Source organism: Xenia sp. Carnegie-2017, unplaced genomic scaffold, assembly GCF_021976095.1.
Source record: "Xenia sp. Carnegie-2017 unplaced genomic scaffold, XeniaSp_v1 HiC_scaffold_101, whole genome shotgun sequence".
Classification (NCBI taxonomy): domain Eukaryota; kingdom Metazoa; phylum Cnidaria; class Anthozoa; order Malacalcyonacea; family Xeniidae; genus Xenia; species Xenia sp. Carnegie-2017.
Genome location: NW_025813405.1, coordinates 35,117 through 46,307, shown reverse-complemented (window position 1 = coordinate 46,307; position 11,191 = coordinate 35,117). Strand labels below are relative to the sequence as shown.

The 11,191-nt window shown below is 34.7% G+C and overlaps 1 protein-coding gene and 3 long non-coding RNA genes across 4 annotated transcripts; 1 reads left to right on the top strand and 3 right to left on the bottom strand.

Moving 5' to 3' along the window:
• The first annotated feature begins 1,787 nt into the window (after nucleotides 1-1,787).
• LOC124445730 lies at nucleotides 1,788-3,510 on the top strand. The gene is made up of 3 exons (XR_006948241.1): nucleotides 1,788-1,956; nucleotides 2,038-2,115; nucleotides 3,301-3,510. It is a non-coding gene; the product is annotated as an uncharacterized LOC124445730 (long non-coding RNA).
• Nucleotides 3,511-6,836: 3,326 nt separating this feature from the next.
• On the bottom strand, nucleotides 6,837-7,174 carry LOC124445737. The gene is made up of 3 exons (XR_006948244.1): nucleotides 7,098-7,174; nucleotides 6,995-7,022; nucleotides 6,837-6,903 (listed from the first exon to the last, which is right to left on the bottom strand). It is a non-coding gene; the product is annotated as an uncharacterized LOC124445737 (long non-coding RNA).
• A 486-nt stretch (nucleotides 7,175-7,660) lies between these two features.
• Nucleotides 7,661-7,876, bottom strand: LOC124445751. The gene is made up of 2 exons (XR_006948247.1): nucleotides 7,755-7,876; nucleotides 7,661-7,694 (listed from the first exon to the last, which is right to left on the bottom strand). It is a non-coding gene; the product is annotated as an uncharacterized LOC124445751 (long non-coding RNA).
• A 16-nt stretch (nucleotides 7,877-7,892) lies between these two features.
• On the bottom strand, nucleotides 7,893-9,770 carry LOC124445704 (RNA-binding protein PNO1-like). The gene is given in 11 exon segments (XM_046996454.1): nucleotides 7,893-7,979; nucleotides 8,324-8,432; nucleotides 8,435-8,452; nucleotides 8,665-8,725; nucleotides 8,985-9,004; nucleotides 9,007-9,064; nucleotides 9,380-9,426; nucleotides 9,429-9,466; nucleotides 9,468-9,509; nucleotides 9,606-9,619; nucleotides 9,699-9,770. Coding segments are annotated over 10 exon segments (456 nt in total). The 3' UTR covers nucleotides 7,893-7,979; nucleotides 8,324-8,346.
• Nucleotides 9,771-11,191: the final 1,421 nt, after the last annotated feature.

The window sequence follows — 11,191 nt, the reverse complement described above, 5'->3', positions numbered from 1 at the left end:
ACAATAGTGTTGTTTAACATCAGGTGTTACAATGATCAGCGCGATGATCGTGTCCAGGTTTCCACAAGAGTTGTAAGATCTTAAAGGAGTTTGGAACGAGTTGTTGAAGATTTGGGAGAAGATCGATGAAAATGAAAGAGCAACCTTGGTTGTCAGTACAACCGCGCAAGGTAGATCATCACTTGCAATATAATATGATTTGAATTTAATGATAATGATTGACTTTGCAGTTGTGGTAATGTTGTGCTTTTATGACTTTTTAACGTTTCTACTTCAAATATACGTTTGTATTATTATTTCATATGTAGATATGTAGATGTTTAATTTATGTTTAAAGTACGTATGCTTTTTCATTTAAATTTAGATACGTCAATCTCTTTGATGCTTTGTTGAATCAACTAAAGAATTTCCCTACTGTCTTAAACAGTATTCATCTTATGAATACGTACAGAAACTACTCAAAGGTTACGAGAAGGTATGAAGATTATCTTGTTGTATAACATACATCTCGCTGCTTCGCTTGACATGTTTCACACTCTACCTAACATCTTTTAAGGCAAATGTTGTTGAATAACATACATCTCGCTGCTTCGCTTGACATGTTTCACATTCGACCTAACATCTTTTAAGGCAAATGTTGTTGAATAACATACATCTCGCTGCTTCGCTTGACATGTTTCACACTCTACTAACATCTTTTAACGCAAATGTTGTTGAATAACATACATCTCGCTGCTTCGCTTGACATGTTTCACATCTGACCTAACATCTTTTAAGGAAAATGTTGTTGAATAACATACATCTCGCTGCTTCGCTTGACATGTTTCACATTCGACCTAACATCTTTTAAGGCAAATGTTGTTGAATAACATACATCCTGCTGCTTCGCTTGACATGTTTCACACTCTACCTAACATCTTTAAGGCAAATGTTGTTGAATAACATACATCTCGCTGTTTTGTTTGACATGTTTTACACTCGACCTAACATCTTTTAAGGCAAATGTTGTTGAATAACATACATCTCGCTGGCTTGACATGTTTCACACTCGACCTAACATCTTTTAAGGCAAATGTTGCTGAATAACATACATCTCGCTTCGCTTGACATGTTTCACATCTGACCTAACATCTTTAAGGCAAATGTTGTTGAATAACATACATCTCGCTGTTTTGCTTGACATGTTTCACACTCGACCTAACATCTTTAAGGCAAATGTTGTTGAATAACATACATCTCGCTGCTTCGCTTGACATGTTTCACACTCGACCTAACATCTTTTAAGGCAAATGTTGTTGAATAACATACATCTCGCTGCTTCGCTTGACATGTTTCACACTCTACCTAACATCTTTTAAGGCAAATGTTGTTGAATAACATACATCTCGCTGCTTCGCTTGACATGTTTCATGTTTCAAAGATTACATTCGGCTTTTCATAACGTCGAGGTACTTTTTATGAAAATTTGCTGAAGCATTAGTAGCTACGTTTGTCCATTATTTAATTTTCGCCCTATCTCTTTGAATGTTTTTTCTTTGTTATTCTTGTTCAGTTTACCTATGTACAAATATTATGTTGCGTATGTACAAAGGCAAGTGTCTTCGGTAATTTTAATTTCCTAAAGGAAATAACTTACGCCAAGTTTCTCACATCACATGATACAGTAAGCATCATTTCATTTTCAGCTGTAAAATATGAATATTCCATTGAGATAGTGATCGCTTGTTTTATTAAGTTATTGAATTTTCTTATTAAGGTTGCTTGATATTGATTTTGACAATGGGTTTTTGTGAATTATGTTGAAGAATTCCCCAAAAGGTGGTGATGGATGGAACAACTCTTGGAATACAGAAAACTTTCTTACCAAATAATTTAAGAGAGTCTGATACTGATTGCTACATGGAAGACAAGCTCAACATGAGACAAAATTACTTTGCAAGTAAAGTTCTATAAAAGGTGATAGATTTTTCATTTGTTCAGATCGTCTTCAGATGTGCTATAATATATTAATAATTAGTTCTAATATTGTATTTTCAGACTATTGATGGCTTTTATGAAAAAGTGAAAAGCACCGAGTTTAAAGGAGCGATGTTTTTGGCTTTATATAGAGGAAAGGTATGAGAGGAATATTGTCCGATACATTGTTTTGGAGCACTAGTTTTCTTTATAAATATTATAGTCCACAGTTAATCTTGTAGTTTAGTTGATCGAACATTGAAGACAATGATCAAGTTAATCCTGTAGTTTAGTTGATAGAACATTGAAGACAATGATTATCTTGTTACTATACTCTGAGTACATCACAGCAACGTGATGTTATTATCTATGATATTAAAGTATGAAAGAAACTAAAACTGTGTTTTGAAAAATCATCATAGTCCAATGTTGTTGTTGTAGTTCAGTTGGTAGAACATTGAAGACAATGATTATCTTGTTGCTATACCTGAGTACATCAACAACGTAATGTTAATATCTCTGATATTAAGATATGAAAGAAACTAGAACAAATCACGGATATGGTAGATTTCAAATAAAATATCCCATTAAGACATTGTTAGTTGAAATATAAATAACAAGATTCCTTTCTTTACTTCCCCATTGCAAACAAGACTCCTCACCCTCCCTCCTACTGATTGTTTTGTTTATTGATTGATGTTCCGATAACCTTAGCGGTAGTCATCTTCAGAGTCAAATGAAGATGACTACCGCTAAGGTTGTCGAAACGTCAGTCAACAACAACAAAATAGTCCTTCTCAGGACTATACTAACCTGGACGATCTACATTTACAAACATGTAACATTAAACATCTTTGTTTCTTTTATAAAATAACAGTAATGAGAGACAGATGAATTAAAATAGATGTTTTATTAAACCTCTTATTTTATTATACCTCTTTAAAGCTAGTATCTTGTGTAATATCATCGCATTAAATGCTCGTTGCTGTGAATAACTTTGTTGGCAAGTACGTTACTACGTTACCGTTAGTCCGTCACTTTGTGGGGTCGCTTTATGAGTGACTACGAAGTTTCATCTTCCGCTAAAGTAGCTCATTGTGACTTAAACTATTTATATGTTTTCTAAACTTCAAGTGCTATTTTTAGTAGTGTTTTACTAAAACTGGAAATAGTTCCCTCAAAAGCAATTTTTTCCAGCCTTACAGCTGTACTGAAGATGACATCACAAGATGTTGAAATATTCGTTGTCATGTTTATTAAATGCGTATTGACGATTCGGCTTCTACGTGGCCAAAATTGCTTTATATATGCTGTTGTATGATTTATATCATCTGTTTTTTGTAGCTATCAAGATCATACAGAAGAAAAGTTAAAGGAAAAGACTGAGGATGATGCTGGAAAGTAACGATGATGGCAAAGAATCCGATGGCAATGTGCTGGAAAGTAACGATGAAAGCTCTGTAAAGAAAACATTGTAAAAAATGTTTCTCACGTGGAATATTAAAGTCAGAAAATAATGCTATGGCAAAATATAGAGTTTGAAATTTGAAGCGATATAATCTGTGTAATGCAAAAGTATTTTACCGTTGGGTGAGGTGAGGTGTGGGGAAGGGCAGTCAGGCATTAAATAGTACTTAGTAATATGACCGATTTTCCAATTGGTCAATCAGACCATAGGCGTCTCAATCATTTAGCTAGCTAAATAGATTAAACAAATACATTAAACTCTCCTCGTTTCATCGTAACAGACCGCGCACCGCAAACTTCTGTTTCAATGTTACGGTCTGTTGCAATGAAATGGAGAGAGTTATCGTTAATTATACAATTTAGCTAGCTATGTGATTTTTTGGGCCACCTATGATTAGACCATACCGATAAACAACTATTTTCTCTTTGCATTTTTCTCTGCTCTAGGAAGTATATGTATAGGGAGGGTAGCGAGTGGAAAAACAATGGAATTTTTGCCTTGTTGGATAAGGAAAATCCTTATTTTCAAAATCGTTCAACATTCGTGTAACGTCCAAGCGGCCATTTTGTTAGGTTACTTTAAAACCGATGCTCAACAGAACCTTGAAATCAACATAACTTTTTAATACAATATCAATTCTAAAATATAAATTGTCATCCAGCGTTATACTGATAGAATGTTTCAACAGGATTGATGGAAATGGGGAAAGACTTATCGAACAGTTTTCTGGTTATTTTACAATTTAATTAGGTTTAAGTCATTGAACTAAATAGAACTATTTAATTCAATGTTTAAAAAATGGTTAAATGGTTATTTATTTTATGGTATAAATTTATTAAATTATTTTAGCACGTCACGTGACCTAACTTTGGTGTTTTTCAAAATGGCGGTAAATTTTGAAGCTCTTTGTAGTCGAAGACATACAAACCTTATTTATGTGAAAATGTGAGCCTTTTCATTTAGCTTTCGAAATATCAGTGATAAATATTCGCGGTGTGGAAATTGCTTTTCCGTTTAAGCCTTACGATTGTCAAATAAAGTACATGGAGAAGGTCATTCAGTGTTTGCAAGAGGTAAAAGTTTGACAATGTCGTAATTACGTAATGAATGCTGATTTATTGAGTAAAAACGATTTCTGAGAAACATTGAGTCAACAACGACCAGACTTGCATGTATTCATTCAAATTCAATGATTTGTAAGAATGGCATTCTCGAATCTCCAACTGGTACTGGTAAAACACTGTGCTTGCTCTGTAACATTGACTTATGACATACAAATCACATTTGCAACTCAGCAACTGAATACCAAAGTAAACAGAAAAAGCAAATGGCAGGTTTTATGAAAACTTAAAGGAAAACTAGGTCAAGCCGCTATTGGTCAGATGATGATGATGGAAACCCAGGTTGGTTTTTAGTTTGTTTTTTTTACTCTCCCAGTTTGACATATTCGTATTAAGATCTTCATGTTAAATGACCATCTAGACTGGAAGGTTTGTATTGGCACATAGAATGTGCAACTTTGAAAAATAGTTTTACGCGGTGCAGATTTTCAATCTCAGGTGCGGTTTACAAACTTTCTGTCTGTATGACTTTGTAAAGTTTCCACTTTGACAAATGGCTGATTGCTGAAGTTCCTGTTGTTATATTACATTGATATGTAAATATTTGTGTGTGATAAATTACAGCCTACTATGGGAATTTTGGGATAAGGTGCCTAAATAACCTCAAAGTGACCATGTATTGTGTGTAATTTGACAATGTTTACAAATAACAATTCACCTGTTTTCAGACTACGGCGCCAAAATCATATATACCTCAAGAACACATTCTCAGCTTACACAGGCAGTTAAAGAACTCAAAAACAACATTTATAAGTGAGTATCAATTTTCCTGCATGCATTCTTGTCAGGCATCATATCTGAACTTCCAAATCTTGGTGCTGTTTGTTTTATTTTTAAACTATAGAATGATTCAGTCTAACTGTTGAGTTTATAAAGTAAATGGTTCGAACCCGGGAGTATTGTTACATGTTTGTAGATGTAGATCGTCCATGTTGGTAAGAAGCAGATAACAAATACGCTAACCTGGCGCTACTCTACATTTGACTCTGAAGATGACTACCGAAGGTTGTCAAACGCCAGTCAACACCAACAAAAATAGTCTTTGTAAGGATTATACTAACCTGGATGATCTACATTTACAAACATGTTTAGTTTATGAAATGTTCATTAGTTTGTTTTCAAGACCTAAAGTTTGTGTCTTGGGATCTAGAGAACAACTTTGCATTCATCCACAAGTTGTACAACAAGAAACCCATTCTGCTAAGGTTAGTTAAAAGTCATTAGTCCAAGGTTGGTTATTAATTTCAGTTTACTCTCAATACTGCCATGGACATTTAATTAGCATTTATGTCTCAATTAAGATACTGTGGCCATCTGACCATTGTTTTATCAAGACACTCTGCCTGTATCCAAGAATTATTCTTAAATGTGCACTCTCTGTATCTCTTCAAACTTTTCAGATGCAGTTGTGTCGCTAAAGTTGAAATCAAGAAATGTCACTACTATAATAATTTAGAAAAAGGTAAAAAGATTAAAAGAAACTATGAAAGAGTTTTGGCTAAAAGAAACTATGTTGAACTGTGTTTTAAAAATATCATCATAGTCCACAGTTGATCTTCTAGTTCAGTTGGTAGAACATTGAAGACAATGATTATCTTGTTACTATACCTGAGTACATCACAACAACGCTTATGTTATTAACTATGATATTAAGGTATGAAAGAAACTAGAACTGTACTGTCTTCTTAAGTCCAGTGTGCGAATTAACGGTGTGCAATGTGCAATTTCCACATCGCTTTAGCTAAAGGAAAACAATTGCACATCACTTTTCAAACGATTTGCAAAAACGTCTTTATTTATTACTACCATATAAATTGAAAAAATTTTCAAGCTTAATCTTTACTGATCTTTACTTTATGAGTGTGCTGCACTACATTATTATCCATGTTGGCACAATGTCATCAAATTCAAAGACGCTTGTCACTTTGAGACTTGAGGTCTGTCAACAGTCAACATACATGGTGCTGTTTGGAATCGCATGATTTCGCTCTTTCCTTCGACCTGTGTGCGCTGTTTTTATCTGATGGCAAAATGATAAATTTATTCTTGGTAAAAATATTGATTATATGTTTTATGGTTTTAAGTGTTCAATCTTAAACCTCGATTTGCATTTGTCTTTTCAACAGACTTTCATGTTCTCAAAATTGCAACCACATCGGTCAATTCAGGTGAAATCTCATTCATTCTGGTCGAAGAAAAGAAAATGGTATAACAATGATAAATATGCAAGATGTTGGGTGGAAGAGAGCAACCTCAGTTAAGATACATCAAATCATTGAGACCTTTGACAAGGACGATTGCTTGTATTTGGGAGTCAACTTGTGAGGACGAAGACAAAGCTATCTTGTACTCCAACATCTAAATTGTAAGAAAAAAAAACAATGATTAGACAAACAGGCTTCATATCCCATTTATGTAAAAAAATTCACAGAAATAATGTCTCACTTACCATTGCTTCCTCTTTCCTATTCAAAATTCTAAATAATCAACAAAATAAGATGTTTTATGTCTTTCATTATGGTATAATGCTATCGATGATGAATTTTAGGTACCTGAGAAGTTTGATGACTTCATCGTGATCAAAATGCGACTTCAAAAATGTGACAATGTGGTTTGCTGCAACAGGACGCTCTCTTTATTTCACCAACATATATATCTATGAACAAGAGCTTGATGAGGCTATACCACTAGCAGGTTCGCTAGGAAGTGAATAAGGCTAGCCATTTGGCCTTGGGTTTTCAATCTAGAGCTCCTCTAAACCCAGAGCTCCCCTCTCAATCTAGAGCTCCCCCAACATTTGAGCAAGGCTCCTTGAAGTTTGAAAACATAATTGTGAAAGAACAAATAACTCATGATAACAGAGTTTCTTTCTAACTATTAAATAGCTATGAAGTATTTCAATATGAACTTAATTCATTGAATACTTAGCAGCAAAGAAGAATGTCTGTTATCTGCAGTTTAGTGTGTCAAAACATTTGCAGTTACAAGGCTGCTGAGCAGAAATTTCAAATCATGATGTAATATTGCTACGTGAGGAAATTTTGTGCCAAGCCCTGAAATTTCTGTCAACAGCCCTGATGACATATACAGCACAGAGTCAACTGAGCATAATTACTTGGTTTGATGGTCTTCTTGAAAAACAGCAAGATCTAAAATGAGAGATCAAAAGATGAGGGAAGAATGCAAGAGAAAAAGATGAAGAAATTTACTCTTGTTAACACATCTCCATCACCAAGTTGGATGGCCACATCCAACAATGCCAGCTTCTCTTCTAATGATCTATGAATCTCCAAAGCACATGGCTACAGAAATATGAAAAGGATAGAAATCTCTTCCAGCACAAATAGAAAGATATGAGACACAACCTCGCTCATCATCAACTTCTTGACAGTTTCTTCTGGCAATGGAGATTTTCTATTAAGTTTACTAAGACCCTGAAATTATATGGAAAATTTAACTGGTTTGAAATTTGAAGGGAGCAACACTTGTAAGGCAATGCTCATGAACAAGATTTTGAATGATAAAATCTTTGTCATTGTTGATCATTCAGGTTAGTACAGTCCTAAGGACTGTTGGTGTTGAATGACATTTCAACATCCTTAGCAGTAGTCACCTTCAGAGTGAACACAGTCTTTTCTCTTGAATTTGAAGATGACTAACACTAAGGATGTTGAAACTTCAGTGGTCACTCATCAACGGCCTTTTCAAGACTGCATTAACCTCATCAACATCCATTTATGATGAAACTATCAAACTTGAATACTAATTTTTTACATACGAAGTCAAGCAACGACAATCCTGTCAGCAATGACACCTAGTCTTGGTGACATTTTCTATTGTGAATTTTGTCTTTCCACCTTTCCAAAGCAACACCGCAGCAAGAAGGATGCCCCCTTCAAAGGCTTCACTGCAATTTAAATGAATAAATGTTGTGAAAAATTAGATTATAGCCTAACTTGAAAAAAATTGTTGCAACACATCAATATGTCTATGTTCATCAATTTACCCCATACAACACCATAATACTAAAAGAAGAGACTAAACTAATGTCTAAGGAAATGGAAAAGATGACTCATCATTTCTTAATTACAATCATACAATATAACCAATATAATATACCATCAGTGACATCAAATGATTCCAAAAACAAGTCATCCAATCTGATCAAAGCTAGGGCATCCTAAAGATAAGGTAAGCCAAAACTGAATTTCAAATTCCGGTTTTCAAAAATTTCACTTACAACATCATCCAGTTTTCAGAAGGTATGAGATAGAGCTGATGTCATAGAGACGTTGTACACTAACTTTGTACAAACATCTCTCACAATTAGCATGGCAGAACTCATCATAAAACTGGAAAACCCCTTGAATAATTCTGAAAGACATGCGGTTATATAAGACAGGACATTAATGCTGATGTTTTGAATACAAAATACTCACCTCAACTTCAAAACCCAAATGAATGCATGGACAAAGTCTTCAGCCTGTATTGCACCAAAATCCTTTGTTTCTTTACATGTCTAAATGAAATTAAAAACATCCCAATGACTAAAAGTCTTTAATTCCCATTGTTCAAAATTAGGATGGCTGGTGGAATTGGCACAGTTTGAAAATCTTGAAATGTGTGCTATATTATATCAGTGACACGAACTACCCTTTGGCAATACTACTACTACTATGAAGAAATGTATTACTAAAATTTTGTCAATAAGGGCTCTTCATATATATCACAACTACTCAGGGCTCCTTTATCTATACAATCGCTTCCAAAACATTACATATTATGATTACAATCGGCAATGGTTCATTTCTAGTCAACAAAATGAAAAGACTACCTTTATTTCAACAGCTCTTGAGCGAAGATTGAATCGTATTTGTAAATGCAGTGTTCAACGACAGGAGGAAATATTTTCAACCAGTTTCTTTAACGGCGTGTATCTGTTTGGCGGGACAGGAATCGTTCGTCTTCAACCTGACCGTTCTAAATGATAAACAGGAAAATCAACTGGCGAATCGCGCACGTGGTTACTGATTGCATAGAGTTTGATTAATAACACAAACCGATAAGCTCTCGCCTGACAAAGCAGGAAAATTTGGCTTTTAGCCGTAAATGTTGTATCCATTCAACTAAATCTTTCTACGTTTTCGTGAAACCGGTTGAAAATCTTTATTTCTCATCCATTTGCAAGACTTCTTCTCTGCCGTGGCATGACCATCCTCCGCCATGTTAAAAAGACCGCTTGTCAGAATGTCAGACACGTCATTGTTGGTACTAAGGTATTCAGCATTAGTGAATGTGACTTTATAAAGTCGTGGACAATGTAAGGTCATGTGACAGACACTTTGTTGTTGGTACTCAAGGTATTCAGCATTAATGAATATGACTTTATAAGGTAGTAGACAATGTAAGGTCATGTGACAGACACTTTGTTGTTGGTACCAAGGTATTCAGCATTAATGAATATGACTTTATAAGGTAGTGAGACAATGTAAGGTCATGTGACAGACACGTTGTTGTTACTAAGGTATTCAGCATTAATGAATATGACTTTTATAAAGTTGTGAGACAATCTAATACATGTGACAGACATGTTGTTGTTGGTACTAAGGTATTCAACATTAGTGAATATGACTTTATAAAGTTGTGAGCCAATGTAAGGTCATGTGACAGACACGTTGTTGTTGGTACTAAGGTATTCAACATTAGTGAATATGACTTTATAAGGCAGTGAGACAATGTAAGGCATGTGACAGACACGTTGTTGTTGGTACTAAGGTATTCAACATTAGTGAATATGACTTTATAAAGTTGTGAGACAATCTAAGGTCATGTGACAGAACGTTGTTGTTGGTACTAAGGTATTCAACATTAGTGAATATGACTTTATAAAGTTGTGAGCCAATGTAAGTCATGTGACAGACACGTTGTTGTTGGTACTAAGGTATTCAACATTAGTGAATATGACTTTATAAAGTAGTGAGACAATCTAAGGTCATGTGACAGACACGTTGTTGTTGGTACCTAAGGTATTCAACATTAGTGAATATGACTTTATAAAGTAGTGAGCCAATGTAAGGTCATGTGACAGACACGTTGTTGTTGGTACTAATGTATACAGCATTAGTGAATGGGACTTTATAAAGTAGTGAGCCAAATGGTCATGTGAGAGAGACACGTTGTTGTTGGAAAACTAAGGTATAAGAATAGTGAATATGACTTTATAAAGTATGGAGCCAATGTAAGATGTTGAGCTTCTAAATTTCCTTATATGGCAGGCAAACTCCAAATATTTGAAGTTTCGTCTGGTTCATTGCTTGAACTGTGGACGCACACGATGGTGCTATTTGGTCGTTGTGTTTACCCGATAATGTAAGGAACTTTACTTCATTTTAAAAACATATTTTTGTCCAGTCGTTGGAAAGTAACATTTTGACAAAATTTGTGGACTGCCATGCCCTTTTAATATGCTTTCTTTCGATTATTTCTCTAACAGATATAGCAGCGTTTTTGTTGGCAAACTTTATATTCTGTTGCTGTTGTCATTTTGTAACTCCTTGAAGAGACAAGTGACGTATGCTTCACTTCTCTCCACCCCCCCGTCCTTATATATTCCATTCTTTCAGTGAATCGTTTCAGTTAAATCGTT